We start from the raw sequence: 18,246 nt of genomic DNA on the forward strand, positions 1-18,246 counted from the left end.
AATAAATCAGCAAACTCTCCAGAGGAAAAGCCAGAACGAAATTAACCCTTGACTGAAACACACGTTGCGTTTTTGTAAAAAATAAAATGTTTATGCTAAGATCTGCTCTGGTATTCCACATCAGCCAGGGAGATATAAATCTGACCGAAACGAGACCAGGATCTGCCGGTCGCGTTTCTGTACGTACATCCAGTTGGCAGGAGAACCATTTTGCAAGAGAAAAGGAAAGGAATGTAGGCATGCCCTGCCAGAAAAACAGGGGGAGCAGGAAGAACAAACAGGTTGCTTCCAGGTGAAATCAGGTCTGTTCGCCCTCAGGTTGCTGACCAACCCTTGCATACAAGTCACGAGATTTCCTACCTGCCCTGCAAGGCTGTAATTTTGAGCAGTTTAAATTATTTTTAGTCACCTGGTGGTGTAAATATCCCCTGGGGAGTTGGAAGAGCTGGCTGACACACACGAGAAACAGTAGCGGTTACCTCTGCATGCGGGCAGAGAGAGAGAGGGAGAGAGAGAGAGAAACACAGAGAAGGAGGGAGAGAAAGAAAGAAACAGAGAGAGAAATACGGAGAAACAGAAAGAGAGAGAGAAAAAACGGAGAGAAATAGAAATGGAGAGAGAGAAACCGACAGAAATGGAGAGAGAGTAAGAGAGAGTTATGAAAAGAAACAGAAACCAAAAGAGAGAGAGAGCAACAGAGAGAAAAACAGAGAAACAAACAGTAACAGAGAGAATAACACAGAGAGCAACAGAATGGAGAGAAACACAGAAACAGAAAGAGAGAGAGAGAGCAACAGAGAGAGAAACAGAGTAACAGAGAATAACAGAGAGAAACAGAAACAGAGCAACAGAGAAAAAACAGAAACAAAGAGTAACAGAAAGAATAACAGAGAGAAACAGAAAATGGAGAGAAACACAGAAACAGAAAGAGAGAGAGCAAAAGAGATAAAAACAGAGAAACAGAGTAACAGAGAGAATAACAGAAACAGAGAATGGAGAGAAACACAGAAACAGAGAGAGCAACAGAGAGAGAAAAACAGAGCAACAGAAAGAGTAACACAGAGAGAAAGAGACAGAGAGAAAGAGACAGAGGAGAGAGAGAGAAATTGGGGAGTGGGGGAGGAGTTGGTCCTGAGATACTGGCTGAAAAGGTTTAGGAGATCCCTGAGAAAGATGAGTGTAGGTATGGTCAGTTGGGACCACATCACCTCTGCTGGTCTAAATGGCCATAGAGATGGTTTTACTATGGTCAACCATTGCTGATGGCCACCACCTTCATGAGGTCTTCAGGCTGTTGAATTTCGTCAACTCCATTGGACAAGCCAACCGAGATATTTCCGGGTGATGGAAGTTATAGTCTCTGGCCCCGAAGCATTGTGCCCAAATGAACGATTGTGCCGTTCATCTTACAGGGAGACAGGAACAATTTTCAATCGGTAGACCAGCATGGAGGTTTGAAAGGGCCAAGAAATCCAATTTCTTTGCATGAGGAATGGTGGCAAGAGTTCCGACATAGAGAAGGTGTCACTTGGAGCTGCTAACCCAGGAATGTGGAGATGAAAACACTGGTGTCCAGGTTGAGGGTTGCGTGCCACCAGCGATCCGGAAAATACAGAATCTGGAAGGAAAGAGACAATGACTTCAGATGCAATGGCTTTGTAGGCGATCTTTCCTTCCTTTCCTTCCCTCCCTTCTTTCCTTCCTCCTTCCTTCATTCCCTCACTCCCTCCCCCTTCCTTCCTTTCCTTCCCTCCCCCTTCCTTCTCCTCCCTCCCTTCCTCCTTCCTTCTTTCCCTCCCTCCCCTTCCTTTCCTTCCCCTCTTCCTTCCTTTCCTTCCTTCCCTCCCTCTTCCTTCCTTCTTCCTCCCCCCTTCCTTCTTTTCCTCCCTCCCCCTTCCTTCTCCTTTCCTTCCTTCCTTTCCTTCCCTCCCCCTCCCTTCCTTCTCCTTCCTTTCTTCCTCCCTCCCCCTTTCCTTCCATCCTTTCCTTCCCTCCCCCTTCCTTCCTTTCTTCCTCCCTCCTTCCTTCTTTCCTTCCCTCCCCCTTTCCTTCCTTCTGTCCTTCCCTCCCCCTTCCTTCCTTCCTTCCTTTCTTCCTCCCTCCTTCCTTCTTTCCTTCCCTCCCCCTTTCCTTCCTTCTGTCCTTCCCTCCCCCTTCCTTCCTTCTTCCTTTCTTCCTCCCTCCTTCCTTCTTTCCCTCCCTCCACCTTTCCTTCCCTCCCCTCCCCCGCTCCTTTCTTCCTTTCTTTTCTGCCTCAGGCTAATCCTCCTACTTGATGGGAACAAAACTACTTATCTGCAGAGTTCATGTCTTGTTCTAAGCCATTGTTTCTCAAAATTGCCAATTTTTAAGACGTGTGGACTTCAACTCCCAGAAATCCCCAGCAAGGGCAAGTTTAAGAAACTTTATTCTAAGCCAGTGATGCACAGCAGAGAGCCTGGGGTTCCAGCCAGCCCTGGAAAGCTTGGAATACAGGTATTCCTTGTCTTAATGACCCTAATTGAGCCCATAATTTTGGTTTTAAGTTGTGATGGTTGTAATGACACATGACTGCACCTGATTTTTATAACCTTTTCTTGCAGAGGTTGTAAAACAAATCCATTGTTTGCCACGGGGCAATGATGGCGGGAAACCAGAAATAAATCCCAGTTTTTAACCAAAATGTCATAAATTGCGTTCGCATGAGTTTGGGGTGAATGGCCATATATGTGAGCCACTTTCCAGGTGCTCAGAAGGTGGTTATGTAACAGTAAAAGGGGCAGACATCAACACTTTGAATCCCTCTTTGTAAGTTCCATTTTCAGAGTCCAAAACAGGGATGAAATCCAGCAGGTTCTGGAGAACCGATAGTGGAAATTTTGAGTAGTTTGGAGAACCGGCAAATGCCACCTCTGGCTGGCCCCAGAGTGGGGTGGGAATGGGTATTTTGCAGTATCCTTCCCCCAGGAGTGGGTATTTTGCAGTATCCTTCCCCTGGAGTAGGGAGGGAATGGAGATTTTGCAGTATCCTTCCCCTGGAGTGGGGAAGGAATGGAGATTTTGTAATATCATTCTCCCAGGAGTGGGGAGGGAATGGAGATTTTGCAGTATCCTTCCCCTGGAGTGGGGAAGGAATGGAGATTTTGCAATATCCTTCCCCCAGGAGTGGGGAGGGAATGGGGATTTTGCAGTATCCTTCCCCTGCCACGCCCACCAAGCCACACCCACAGAACCAGTAGTAAAAAAATTTGAAACCCACCACTGGGATCCATTTCTAACTTCAAAGGGTCCCTAAGCAACCATTCCTAATTCGAGGACTTACTTATAAAAGCCCCAAATTATGATTGCTGAATCATAATTTTTCAAATGGTACAAAAAGGGAAAGCTTTTCCTACGCAATTGAAGAATCCTCTTCAATGCACCAAAATCTGAACTGCAGGCTGATGTTTGGGAACCTTCGTTTGTGTGCCTAAGGCGCTTGTGCGAATCCAGGCGACTGTGCCATGTTGGCTAAAACCACTGTTGAACCAATAGAGCTTGGCGGTGCTTTGTGCGCTCTGCCTGGAAGCCCCATCTGTACACGGGGCGAAAGGGAAGCGTGCGCATACACACAGCCCTACAGCAACCTGCCTCTCCTGGATGGATGGTGCACTCCACCGGCTTCTCCCAGGGCGGCAAGGAAGGGTACGTATCCAGGAACCAGGACAGGGTCGTCCTGTTGGGGTGGAACGCTGGCGTTTTCTCCGGAGGATACAGGAACCAGTGCTGGGCAGAGAGAGAGAGAGTTCAAGTCGTAAGGAACAAGCTTTATACCACTGCATGCAGGGGTGGGCTGCTGGGGGTTCGCGAGAACCTGTAGCTAAGATTCTATGCAGTTCAGAGAACCTCCAAATTCCACTCCTGGCTGGTGCCGCCCTCCCACCCCGCCCCTCCCAGGAGTCCCATTTTGGATGCAGGTACGTGCAGGGCGCACATGGAGGCTTGGAGAGGGCGAAAAAACAGGCACCACGGTGGGGCGGGGGGGTGTTTTTGCCCTTCCCAGGCTCCAGAGGTTTTTCTTGAGCCTCCAGGAGGGCGAAAATGGCCTCTCCAGGCTTCCGGTAGGCCTGTTTATTGCCCTCCCCCGAGCCTCCGCGCACGCCCTACACTTATCTGCATCCAAAACGGGCTGCGTGGGGACTCCTGTTAGGGGAGGGGTGGGCAGGGCCAGCCAGGAGTGGAATTCAGAGGTTCTCCGAACTGCACAGAATCTTAGCTACAGGTTCTCCCAAACCCCTGCGAATCCCCAGCAGCCCATCACTGAACGCCTTGTTGGTCCACTCACCTTCCTCCCAAATATGACCTCCGAAAAGCCAGGCCCGTGCCAATGAAATGGCACTCCGGAACCAGACCCTGAAAGAGATTGGAAAAAAAGAGAAAAAGGAGAAATTAAATCCAGGTCGAGAATCGCATTGTTTCTTTATCTCAATGACCTGGAGCACGGTCCAGAATTCTCAACTGGGACAGAAGGATGCTTGAGAAAGGCAAAGCTCTCGGCAAAAAAAATTTGGACAAATATAAAAAAATGGATAGAAAAAATAATAGATCAACCAATTGAAAACATCCTTGTTAGGAATATTAACGAGAACATACACCAAAGAAATAAAATATCTGATTCCACATATCATAACTGCTGCACGAATAACATATGCACAAAATTGGAAATAGGAAAAAACTCCAACAGACGAAGAAGTGATAGAAAAAGTTTTAGAATGTGCCGAGATGGACAGATTAACAAAAGAAATTAAAGAAAAAGAAGAGACAGATTATTATATAATTTGGAACAAATGGTATGAATGGCTTGAGTCTAGAAATAAAGAATAATAAACACAGGGAAGAAGTCAAAAGTATAAAATATGTATATAACAAATGTATAGAAATGTATAAAATTAAGTTTATCAGTGTTAGAAAATACAATGTAACCAAAGAAAAAGGGACAATGGAAAAAATGAAATAGTAAGAGAGATATAGGGAAGAAAGATACAAAACAGAAAGTAGACCACGAAGAAACATTGTTTAAAAAAGAGGAGATATTTATATGTTGTATGCTATGTGATTGACATATTGTGTCATAATAAAATATTATTTAAAAAAAAGAGAGAGAGAGAGAGAAAGGCAAAGCTCTTTGACCACACGATGGATATTCTGTACGAATGATCTTGGTGGATCCTGGGCTCAGCCCAAAGGTCATTGGCATATGACTCGACCTTTGGAATCTGGTTCTTCATAGGAACCTACCCGAATCCAGAGCTGGTATTCAGCCGGTTCGGGCCTGAACTGGTAGCGGAAATCACGGGTGGGCCTGCCCATCAGCCCCGGCTCTATGCTACCTTATTTAGACACGTTTTTGAGGCCGAGTGCATGTGCGGAAGGCAGGCGTGCACACAAACCAGGCGCACAGCGAACCGGTAGTAACATAATGTGAAACCCACCGCTGCCCGAATCTAATATATTAGAACTGCTGGACAGAACTATCCCATCAGCATCACGGACCTCTGTGACACTATAAAATTGTCACGTGACATATACTAACATGGGTGACTGAAGGCTGACCCTCCTGAGGACCCTTAGCCTTGAAGACACTGTGACTATGTTGGAGATATTGTACCTCTCAAGACCGGTTGCTAGGGAGGTGTAGTGTAGGAGACGACCTGGCTGAGACCGATGGAGGAGTCAAGTGCGTCATCAGTCTGAAGTCCTTCAGTGCCCACAAGTGATCTCAGTCCAGCCCATCTTGAGTTCTGTTCTTATCTACCGTATCACCAACTCGCTTTGGCTGTTAGTAGTTCAGATTCTTCTATAGAGCTTTGGCGGACCATAAACCTACAGTGTAGTCTTTTCAACTGTCTGGACCTCTGATTTCGTGCACTGGATAGCAATGGCAGAAGGGGAAGAGACGTCTTTTTTTTTTTTTTTTAATTTGATTTATATGCCGCCCTTCTCCGAAGACTCAGGGCGGCTTACAATGTGCTCAGCAATAGCCTTCATCCTTTTGTATATATTTATACAAAGTCAGCTTATTTCCCCCACAACTGGCTCCTCAATTTACCTACCTTAGAAAGGATGGAAGGCTGAGTCAACCTTGAGCCTTGGCGAGATTCGAACCCTGCAGTAATTGCAGGCAGCTGGTCTTAATAACCAGCTTAATAACAGGGTGCCTTAAACCCCTGTACTACCATGTCTCTGCTTCTAGCTAGCATCTGATTGGCCCTGGATGAAGATGGGCTTCGTGTGACCCAATGAACACCCAATGACCCTGTTTTTAGTTTTTTGGCAGGAAATCCACAGACGATCCTTTTTTGGTGATAGTCTTGTATCTTTGGAACGAAGGAGACATACAGATTTGGCACTAAGAAGGACGCAAATTGTTGGGGGCAAGAGACTAAACTGCTTAGAGAGGCTGTAAAGCACTGTGAAGCGGTATATAACTCTAAGGGCTATTTCTATTGCCCTTCCTTCCTTCCATCCATCCATCCATGGTGCACAGTGGTTAGAATGCAGTATTGCAGGCTGACTCTGCCAACTGCCAGGAGTTCGATCCTGACTGGCTCAAGGTTGACTCAGCCTTCCATCCTTCCGAAGTCGGTAAAATGAGGACTCAGATTGTTGGGGGGCAAGAGGCTGACTCTGTAAACTGCTCAAACAGGGCTGTAAAGCACTGTGAAGCGGTATATAAGTCTAAGGGCTATTGCTACCTGGTCCTAACAAAGCAGATGAAGCTACGAAGCCAACACTGTTGCCCCGTGAAGGTGTTAAAACATCTCCTAAAGATACCAGCTACTGACCCCCAATCCCAAAACTGTATGCTCCTGTGGTGCCTGGAATCCTGAAAGGTGGTGGGTTGTATTTCTTGAAGAGGGATCCCCATTCAGTGAAATTATTGTTTCCGAAGAAGTAGAGGGTTTCTGCAGGGAAGAAGGAAAGACAGAGAAGTTAGTCGTTTTTCCCAACAGATCCTTTGCTTTTCTTGGGTGCTGGAGGCCAAAACCAGGGACTAAATTGGGTTTTGGTCCCTTTGTACCTGAAACCTTCTTGTCTCAGTATCTTCAAGGAAAAAAAACATCTGGGAGAGAAGATCATTTGCAAGGGAGATAACTTTATCCGTAATGAGCAGTGAAAATAACTGCAATCGAAACAAAGATAAAGGAAATCTGAGTCCGGAGCAGAAATGTACTTTGTGAAAGCGTCTCAGACTTAGTTTATTTATTAGATTTCGATCCTATCTTTTAGGGACGCGGTGGCTCAGTTGGCTAAGACGCTGAGCTTGTTGATTGAAAGGTCGGCAGTTCAGCGGTTTGAATCCCTAGTGCCGTGTAATGGGGTGAGCTCCCATTCCTTGTCCCAGCTTCTGCCAACCTAGCATTTCGAAAGCAGGTAAAAAATGCAAGTAGGAAAATAGGGACCACCTTTGTTGGGAAGGTGACAGCATTCCGTGCACCTTTGGCGTTGAGTCATGCCGGCCACATGATCACGGAGACGTCTTCGGACAGTGCTGGCTCTTCGGCTTTGAAACGGAGATGAACATTGCCCCCTAGAGTCGGGAACGACTAGCACATATGTGCGAGGGGAACCTTTACCTTTATCCCATCTTTATTACTTTATAAGTAATTCAAACCTACTATTGTTTCCTCCGCCTATTTTCCGCCACGACAACAACCCTGTGAGGTCGGTTGGACTATGAGAGAATGATCGACCCAAAGTCACCGAGCAGGCTTTCATGCCTAAGGCAGGACTAGAACTCATGGTCTCCTAGTTTCTAGGCCAGCACCTTAACCACTATACAAAAATTGACTCTTGTTCTTCCAAAATTAAAGGGAAGAGAGGGGAAAGTGCATTCAGAGTTGCAAGATTTGTTACTGTAATCCTATCATAAAAAAGTAGTTTTCATATTCATAATTTTGGTATTCAGGTCTAGACTACAGGTAGTCCTCGACATACGACCACAATTGAGCCCAGAAGTCGCTAAGTGAGACCTTTGTTAAGTGAATTGTACCCCATTTTATGACTTTTCTTGCCATTGTTGTTAAGTGAATCACTGCAGTTCTTAACTTAGTAACCCGGTTGTTAAGTGAACCTGGCTTCCACATTCCGCTTGTCGCAAAAGGGGATCGCATGATCCCAGGAGCCTGTGCCCATCATAAATATGAGTCAGTTGTCAAGCATCTGAATTTTAATCATGGGATCACGGGGATGCTACAATGGTCGTAAGTATGAAAAACGGTCGTAAGTCCCTTTTTTCCAGTGCCGTTGTAACTTTGAATGGTCACTAAATGAACTGTTGTAAGTCGAGGACTATCTGTACTCTACCTGGAAGATCAGCTGATTCTGGTCTGTGGAATCCAGACTGAGTTTGGGTTGCCATGGATCAAGGAAGCACGAAGATCTGATTTATGCCGAGCAATAGTTACGTCCTACTCACCACTTCCTAGGGAAGCCGGATCCTGGGGTTCCAGCAAATGATCCACATAATCTTGGAAGGGTAGATCAACTGCATCAAAGGAACATCCAGTAAGAACTCAAATGCTGTGCAATCTTTTAAGACGACTTTTTGTACCACGCTCAGCAGAATAAGGAGTGGTTTTTTTTTTTTTTAATGAGGGTGTTGTAGGAGATGACCAGGCTGAGCCTGAGGGTGGAGTCAAATGCACCATTAGTTTGGAATCGTTACGTTCCCACCAGAGACCTAAGTCCCGCTGCCAGTAAGAACTCAATGCATCTCCTGTCAAAGCTTTGCTGGTCTGACAAGTGGTGGGATTCAACATTTTTTACTACTGGTTCTGTGGGCGTGACTTGGTGGGCGTGGCAGGGGAAGGATACTGTAAAATCCCCATTCCCACCCCACTCCAGGGGAAGGATACTGCAAAATCCCCATTTCCTCCCGATCAGCTGGGACTCGGGAGGCAGAGAATAGATGGGGGCAGGGCCAGTCAGAGGTGGTATTTACCGGTTCTCCGAACTATTCGAATTTTCCACTACCGGTTCTCCAAAACTGGTCAGAACCTGCTGAATACCACCTCTGGTTCTGACCCAGTTCCCCAAACACGACAAACCCTCCGTAGTTGAAACAATTAGCGCCAGCAGCCCCGGCAAAAAGTTTCTCTCTCAACGCAGGCTAACATGTCTGTCCAGCCGGAAGTTGAATTCTTGTCTGCCACATCTATTCATCTCCGCCCCGTCTTTTATCCCCAGAGTTAGGGTGGGGCTTCATTAGCAGCGGTGGCTCTTCCATCCCAAGGACCAGTCTATAGATTTCCACTGCTCTCCTCTCCTCTGCCTTCTGCACATCCGCACATCAGGCACTGGACCCAGCTGTTCCTCCTCTTCCTCATCAGCCACCTCCAGACCTGGCGGCTGTTGACTCTCCATCTGAGGATTGATGGACGGCCCAGGCTCCACCTCTCTCTCTCCCTCCCTCTCTCTCTCTCTCTCTCTCTCTCTCTCTCTCTCTCTCTCTCTCTCTCTCTGACAGCTCCATTCCCTCTTCCCCCTCAGAGCTCTTAGGTTGCCTTGATGCTGGCCCTGACTCCCACACCTCCTCTTCCTCTTCTGATTCAACTGCTGGAGGGGCCGGCGGTCGACGGGCCACAACATGTGCAATCTTTTCACCCAACTTTTTGTACCACGCTCAGCAACAACACGGGCTATTTTTAGTGAGGGTGTTGTAGGAGATGACCAGGGGGAGGCTGAGGGTGGAGTCAAATACATCATTAGTTTGGAATCCTTACATTCCCACACGAGTGCTAAGTCCAGTCCCTCCTTGAAGTCCATTGACTCTTATCTGGCGTAAATTCACTTTGACCGTTAGCGGTTCAGATTGTTGCTTGTACATATCATGAAATAAACTTGCAGTAGCGGTAGAACTCGGCTTACGACCCCAATTGAGCCCAAAGTTTCTGTTGCTAAGCGAGACCGCTGTTAAATGAATTCGCCCCATTTTACGGCCTTCCTTGCTACAGTTGTAAAGTGAATCACTACAGTTATTAAGTTAATAATAACTTGCGCATTCCTGCGGTGAACCGGTAGTAAAGTGGAACCCACCCCTGACATGACCCCAGGACACCGTAACCGTCATAAATATGAATCATTTGTCAAACGGCTGAATTTTGATCACGTGACCCTGGGGGTGCTGCAACGGTCATAAGTGTTAAAAACGGTCATAAGTCACTTTTTCCAGTGCCGTGGTAACATCTAACCGGTCACTAAATGAAAGTCGAGGGCTACTTTTGAACTCCATCCTAGTCTTTGATTTCTTGCATCTGACAGGTGTGTAAAATTGCACCTCTGTGTGTCAGCTCACTCTCACCTCGGCTTGGGGCACAATTGGGGAAGAAGTGTTTTTTCTCCATCCTCACCTTTGTGGTAAGAGTAGGTGTTGGCGGTACTGAGACGAACCACATGTTCTCCAAACTGGGCCAAGAGCTGATCTTTGGTGCACTGAGCCTGGAATTCCTGTGGGCACAGAAGGGAATCAGCATGGAGAGGCACCTCCAATTTTTACACCCCACCCCACCCCAAAAATATATTTTTTTTTCCTGACTGCAAAACAAGATTGCATTGGCCAGAGTCCATGTGAAATACAAGTATGGGGTAGTTAATCTCTGGGAATTACGGGCAGCGGTGAAATTACGGGCGAGCTGGTAGGGCCGGCAGTGGGAGGCTCCGCCCACCCGCCGGGACGTCATTACGTCCCGGTTTTGACCCTCTGCGCATGCACAGAAGGCTCTGCGCCAGAGGTGGGTTTCAGCAGTTCTGGAGAACCGGTAGTGGAAATTTTGAATAGTTTGTAGAGCCGGTAGTAAAAATTCTGATTGGCCCCATCCCCATCTATTCTCTGCCTCCCATGTCCCAGCTGATTGGGAGGAAATGGGGATTTTGCAGTAACCTTCCCCTGCCAAGCCCACCAAGCCACACCCACAGAACTGGTAGTAAAATTTTGAAACCCATCACTGGCACACGCGCTCACATTTCTGAACTGGTAGCGAAGGTAAGTGCATTTCACCGCCGATTACGGGTAATCCCTTACGATTCCCATATCCGACAGAGATTAGGATAGCACTGCTTCTAATCTGGAACCAAGGACAATTTCCTGACAGTGGGAACAATTAAACAATCGGTCGAATGGCTTGCCGTTGTGGGTGCTCCATTGCTGGAGGTTTTTAAGAAGAGATTGGATAGCCACTTTGTCTGGATTGGTCTAGGGGTCTCCTGCTCGAGCAGGGGGTTGGACTGGAAGACCTCCAAGGTCCTTTTCAGCCCTTCGATTCTGTGATACCTTATCCGAATTTATAATGCAGGGGCACTCACGGTATTGTCAGTTAATCCCCGAAGAATGACTGGCCGAGAGAAGGCATACCTAGGAGGAGGTGGAGGAAGAGAGGTTGAGGAAGAGATGGAGGAGTTGGAGAAGGAGGAGAAGAAGGGGGAGGAGGAGGAAGAGAAGTGGAAGAGGAGGAGGAGGAGGAGAAGAAGGAGGGGAGAGGAGGAGGAAGAAGAGAAAGGGGGAGGAAGAGATGGAGGAGTTGAAGGAGGAGGAAGAGGTGGTGGAGGAGGAGGAGTTGGAGGAGGTGAAGAAGGAGATGGAGAGGAGGAAGGGAGGGGGAGTTGGAGGAGGAGAAGGAGGGGGAGAGGAGGAGGAAGGGAGGGGGAGTTGGAGGAGGAGAAGAAGGAGGGGGAGGAGGAGGAGGAGGAGGAAGGGAGGGAGGGGGAGTTGGAGGAGGAGAAGGAGGGGGAGAGGAGGAAGGGAGGGGGAGTTGGAGGAGGAGGAGAAGGAGGGAGAGGAGGAGGAGGAGGAAGGGAGGGAGGGGGAGTTGGAGGAGGAGAAGAAGGAGGGGGAGGAGGAGGAGGAAGGGAGGGAGGGGGAGTTGGAGGAGGAGGAGAAGGAGGGGGAGGAGGAGGAAGGGAGGGAGGGGGAGTTGGAGGAGGAGAAGAAGGAGGGGGAGAGGAGGAGGAAGAAGAGGAAGAGAGGGGGAGGAAGAGATGGAGGAGTTGGAGGAGGAGGAGAAGGAGGAGGAGGAAGAGAGGTGGAAGAGGAGGAGGAGTTGGAGGAGGTGGAGAGGAGGAAGGGAGGGGGACTTGGAGGAAGAGAAGAAGGAGGGGGAGAGGAGGAGGAAGAAGAGGAAGAGAGGGGGAGGAAGAGATGGAGGAGTTGGAGGAGAAGGAGGAAGAGGAAGGGAGGTGGAAGAGGAGGAGAAGGGAGGGGGAGGAAGATGGGGGGAGTAGTTGGAGGAGGAGGAGGAGGAGGAAGGGAGGAGGAAAAAAGAGACAAGGAGAAAGAGAAGATCATTGTAATAGCATTATGGATTACAACATAAAACGATAGGACAAAGGCTGTGAATTGTGAAAGCTTTTTCAGGGTGAGGAAAGCAAAGCCCCAGGAAAAACGGTGCTTTCCCCACCGATCTGCTGTGCTCTTTGCGATGAAGCTGCCTCCTGTGGATAATCGCTTAGCACCTTCCAAGAAGCAGACCTGTTATTTGTGGCACCGACTTTTCTACAATATGCTCCTCCTTTAATTTCTTCTCTCTCTTTTTTTTTAATCGTTTGCATTGTATTTGCATTTGAAATCATTGGGCCGTACTGTTCCAACAACGCTTGCTTTCAAGGCGTCTGGTCTACCACGAAGGGCTGATGGAAAAGGCAGGGGAGAATTTCAAATGACTATTTATGCCTGACTCTTATTTTAACCCTAACCTGTGATGGAGAGAAATAGTTTAAATAACTCAAGAGTTAAATAAGTAGGAGATGGTGCATGGGACTCTAGCCAAAGATGGAGCTCTCTTGGTTTTTTTAAAAATTCCTTCTGGAATTAAAAATTAAAATTAAAAAAAATCTGGAACCTGTGCCTGCTGCCCCCTTGTGATGGAAACTGTGTGCAAGCTGGATCGTTTGCCATCCCTTAACTGTTGAATTTTTTATTTTTATTTTATTTTTTGTCTTTTAATGACCCCTGTAATCCCTTGCATCAGGGTGGAGTCTGAGCAACTGAATGGAGCTGAGCGTTTGCTGGCCGGATGCCCTTCCTGTCGCCAATGCGGAGTTCACAGCAGATATATTCTCATTGTGCCCAAAGACAGAAATATCTGCCTCTACCTAGGACAGGGGTCTGCAACCTTAAACACTCAAAAGATCCATTTGGACCCATTTTCCGCAGAAAAGAAAACACCAGGAGCCACAAAACCTGGGTGGGCTTGGCCAACTCGATGTCACTCACTTCCACCAGTCACATGATCCCCTAGCCACGCCTACCCATCCGGTCATTAGGGCAGAGAACCGGTTGTTAAAAAACACTGGGAACCACAAAACCCTTTTGACATCTCTCTCTTACCCCTCCCTCCCTCCTTCCCTCCCCTTCTCTCTGTATCTCTCTGTCTCTACCCTGGCCACTTCTCCATCCCCTGCCATTGCCCTTACCAGGCGAGGTAAGGCGAGGAGTAACTGGGAGGCGAGGGCTAGGCCAGCCAGTGGTGGATCACCTGACAGAGCCACAGCAGAGGGCCCAAAGAGCCACATGTGGCTCCAGAGCCGCAGGTTGCTGACACCCAACCTAGGATTGAACTCGCAGCCTCCTGATTGTGAGGCGAGAGCTCTGCCTCTAGGCCACCCCACCACTCCCATCACTTAACTGTTGAATAAACTGTGCATAAGTGAGGGAGGAGTCCCTTCTCTCCACCGTACAGCTCCCGTCTTCTGACAACGCAGCGTGCCTCTTTGTCAGCCTGCAGGGACAAAAAAACAGGCTGGTGTTTCATCAGCAGGATACAAGATTTTTTTTTTTTTAAAAGGTTTCATAAGTAGGAAACAGCTTACAGTCCAAGCTTTGTTCACAGCACAATTAACTCTACAGCTTCCGATTCTGGGAAGAAGCGCCCAGAATAGAATATAAAAATAAGGAAAAATAAACAACAATCCTCCAATATTGGAAGTGCCTTGCATGTAGAAATCTAGCATCCTACTGAGAAATGCAAAACCCCACCAGAAAAAGATATTGGAAAAATGTGATGTACCCCATCAGAGGAGGCTGTAATTCAAAAATTTTTTTGACTGTGCCGAAATGGTTAGATTAACCTTTAAAATTAAAGATCAAGAAGATACAAACAACATATGGAGTTAAAACCCGAACTGTTCCTATTGGATCTCTTACCAGAGAAATTTAGTAAAGAAAATATATATTTGATTATATATGTTATAACTGCAGCGAGGATAGTAAAGGATATTAAACAGAACCTACAGTAAAGAAACCCGATATTTAATTTTGCATATAATTACAGCTGCACAGTCCTGGAAAAACAAAAATGTACCAACAGAGGAAGAAATAAATAAGAAAATTCTGGATGATCCCAGCTGAGTTGCCTGATCATCAGAGGCTTTTAAAAGCATTTTTTTTTCTGCAACCTCTTAAGGTTGTAGAAAAAAATGCTTTTAAAAGTAAAAAAAATAAATAAATAAAGTTGGCCACGCCCACCCAGTCACATTACCCCCCCACCCAGCCACGCCCACAGAACTGGTAGTAACAAATTTTACATTTCACCACTGCTCTTTCTGTTTTTTCCTTGCTAGATGCCTACTTACCAGCCTCCATCTGTTTCTAACAGCGTGAAACTCCCCGGGAACCAGAAGAACATGGAGAAGGATAGAAAAAGCAGGACTTGGGCCTTGGTCTCCATTGGTTGCAAGATTCTACAAAGCAAAATCCTTCCTTTGGGTGATTCTCAGCAAAATACCTGGTTATCTTGAGAGAGGTAGAACGTTAGAAGATGATCCGGCATGGAAGACCAAATCTTCTGAAAAGAAGGAAAGAAAGAAAGAATATTAAAAGAAGCAGAAGACTAGAGACGCTGAACACTTGGAAATCTTCTAGAGCAGCGTTTGTCATTAAGATGTGTGGACATCAAAAGCTTCTGGCTGGAGAATTCTTGGAACTGAAGCAGAGGTGGGTTTCAGCAGGTACTGACCAGTTCTGGAGAACCGGCAGCGGAAATTTTGAGTAGTTCGGAGAACCGGTAGTAAAAATTCTGACTGGCACCGCCCCCATCTATTCTCTGCCTCCCAAGTGCCAGCTGATTGGGAAGAAATGGGGATTTTGTAGTATCCTTCCCCTGGAGTTGGGTGGGAATGGAGATTTTGCAGTATCCTTCCACGAGTGGGGAGGGAATGGGGATTTTGCAGTATCATTCCCCTGGAGTGGGGAGGGAATGGGGATTTTGAAGTATCCTTCCCCTGGAGTGGAGAGGGAATGGGGATTTTGCAGTATCCTTCCCCTGGAGTGGGGTGGGAATGGGGATTTTGCAGTATCCTTCCCCTGGAGTGGAGAGGAAATGGAGATTTTGCAGTATCTTTCCCCTGGAGTGGGGTGGGAATGGGGATTTTGCAGTATCCTTCCCCTGGAGTGGGGTGGGAATGAAGGTTTTGCAGTAGCCTTCCCCTGGAGTGGGGTGGGAATGGAGATTTTACAGTATCCTTCCCCTGGAGTGGGGTGGGAATGAAGGTTTTGCAGTAGCCTTCCCCTGGAGTGGGGTGGGAATGGAGATTTTACAGTATCCTTCCCCTGGAATGGGGTGGGAATGGAGATTTTACAGTATCCTTTCCCTGGAGTGAGGTGGGAATGGAGATTTTACAGTATCCTTCCCCTGCCACGCCCACCAAGCCATGCCCACCAAGCCACACCCACAGAACCGGTAGTAAAAAAATTTTGAAACCCACCACTGAACTGAAGTTCTTAAGAAACACCGTTTGACTGAGGATGTAACCTAGTTTGGTCATGAAACATCTGCAAAAAAAGCCACCCAGCTCGGAAAGCACCAAGGGTCCCCAATCTCCATTTTGACCCTACAGTCACAGTGAGAGATGAAAGGAACGGGTGTCTAAAAAAAAAAGCCTCAATCTCTGTTGATTGAGGATCACCTCAAATGGACACCCCCTACAATGCCACAGAATTCCTTGTAGGATCAACTGAAATTGTACAGTAGAAGAAATGAGGGTAATGAAGTTGGGTAGTGAAACCTTTGCAAGAAAACAACCGAGCTCAGAGACCCCCAAGGACCCCCACCGTCCTCCTTCTACACCACTCTGCAATCCCACCCCACCCCAGCACTGATGCTGTACCATAGTTAAGCATTGAAACATCTGCAAGAAAACCACCAAGCCCAGCCAGGCATGAAAAGCAGAATTTCGGATGAATCGAATCAATGAGTTTTTCTTTCATATTTCCTCAATCTGGTCTCCATTATGAGCTCTTGCTAGCTAACTAAGGAGAGCTCACGCAAAACTTTAAGACAGGCATCAGATTCCCTATGAAGAACGGTTGCAGGAACTGGGTATGTCTAATTTGATGAAAAGAAGGACTAGGGGAGACATGATAGCAGTCTTCCGATATCTCAGGGGCTGCCCCAAAGAAGAGGGAGTCAAGCTATTCTCCAAAGCACCTGAGGGCAGGACAAGAAGCAACGAATGGAAACTCATCAAGGAGAGAAGCAACTTAGAACTAAGGAGAAATTTCCTGACAGTGAGAACAATTAATCAGTGGAACGACTTGCCACCAGAAGTTGTGAATACTCCAACACTGGAAGTTTTTAAGAAGATGTTGGATAACCATTTGTCTGAAGTGGTGTAGGGTTTCCTGCCTAAGCAGGGGATTGGACTAGAAGACCTCCAAGGTCCCTTCCAACTCTGAAGACGTTTCGTTTCAAAGAAGAGGGCTGTCTGGTAATGTTGTACTACTAACTAGAGCATACAAAACAGTTGCTAGACCAATTCTTGAATACAGCTCATCTGTCTGGAACCCGCACTGCATATCGGACATAAATACAATCAAGAGACTCCAGAGATATTTTACGAGAAGAGTCCTCCGTTCCTCTAACCGCAATAAAATCCCTTATGCCACCAGACTCCAAATTCTGGGCTTAGATAACTTAGAACTACGCCGACTTCAGTCTGACCTAAGCGTAGTACATAAAATTATCTGCCACAATGTCCTTCCTGTCAGTGACTACTTCAGCTTCAACCGCAATAATACACGAGCACACAATAGATACAAACTCAAGGTAAACCGCTCCAAACGCGATTACAGAAAATACAACTTCAGTATCAGAGTGGTCAATGCCTGGAATGCACTACCTGACTCTGTGGTTTCTTCCCCAAACCCCCAAAACTTTAACCTTATACTGTCTACTGTTGACCTCACCCCATTCCTAAGAGGTCTCTAAGGGGGCGTGCATAAGGGCACCAGCGTGCCTTCCGTCCCTGTCCTAATATTCCTTTTTACTTACTCTTCATGTATTCAAATTGTTTATACTTTTACCCATTATCTTATCTATGCCTGACAAATAAACTTATGATTATGATTATGAATCAAGCTATTCTCCAAAGCCCCTGAGGGCAGGACAAGAAGCAACGGGTGGAAACTCATCAAGGAGAGAAGCAACTGAGAACTAAGGAGAAATTTCTTGACAGTGAGAACAATTAATCAGTGGAACGACTTGCCACCAGAAGTTGTGAATTCTCCAACACTGGAAGTTTTTAAGAAGATGTTGGATGACCATTTGTCTGAAGTGGTGTAGGGTTTCTTACCTAAGCAGGGGGTTGGACTAGAAGACCTCCAAGGTCCCTTCCAACTCTGTTATTCTAATTCCATCCAAGAAGCTTCTTCAGCTCTGATGATAGGGTACTACCGGTATTACTATCCAGCGCCCCTTCAATACGAAAGGTGCGCTCCGCTTAAGATCTCTGGCTCTTAAATTCGGATCGGATCCCGGGATGGAAAGCGATCCGCAGCCCCGCCCGATCCCTGGCTGCTTTCCGCGCCTGAGATGCATGCAGCCCTCCCATCCTCCAAAGCCCCCCCTCCTCCTCCCTTTTTAAATTTAAAAAAAATTTTTTTTTTTTTTTGCATCCCTTCTTTTTTACCTCTCCGGTGTCAATGCAAGGATCGTTGGATCTCCGAGACATCGAAAAGTCCCTAGGGGAGAGCCAGCGCCCCCAAACCCCCCACCCCCTCTTCTCTGCCCCTTTGCATTCTGGGTGTTGCAGTCCAGGCGTTGCCAAGGGACTCCATGGGAAGCCCAAGATAACTTTACTTTTCCAATTTTTTTTTTAAGGGTCTCTAAGACTCGGCTGCTTTGCCATTTTTTAATCCCTTTATTTTTTTTAAATGCATTTTTTTTTGGGGGGGGGAGAAGAGGCGCCCATGCCGGTAGCCCAGGGATGATGGATGGACTACAACCCCCAGCAGGC

The 18,246-nt window shown here is 47.0% G+C and overlaps 1 protein-coding gene across 1 annotated transcript; it reads right to left on the reverse strand.

The window, feature by feature from the left end:
- Window positions 1-1,111: 1,111 nt before the first annotated feature.
- Window positions 1,112-17,971, reverse strand: JMJD8 (jumonji domain containing 8). Its single transcript, XM_070955083.1, has 10 exons — window positions 17,920-17,971; window positions 14,587-14,798; window positions 13,641-13,733; window positions 11,323-11,371; window positions 10,371-10,467; window positions 8,438-8,506; window positions 6,804-6,923; window positions 4,304-4,371; window positions 3,610-3,744; window positions 1,112-1,618 (listed from the first exon to the last, which is right to left on the reverse strand). Exons 2-10 carry the CDS (start codon window positions 14,679-14,681, stop codon window positions 1,538-1,540), a joined length of 807 nt encoding a protein of 268 aa, XP_070811184.1. The 5' UTR covers window positions 14,682-14,798; window positions 17,920-17,971; the 3' UTR covers window positions 1,112-1,537.
- Window positions 17,972-18,246: the final 275 nt, after the last annotated feature.

This window comes from Pituophis catenifer, unplaced genomic scaffold, assembly GCF_029215685.1.
Source record: "Pituophis catenifer annectens isolate HBS135680 unplaced genomic scaffold, rPitCat1.0.hap2 SCAF_16, whole genome shotgun sequence".
Lineage (NCBI taxonomy): Eukaryota > Metazoa > Chordata > Lepidosauria > Squamata > Colubridae > Pituophis > Pituophis catenifer.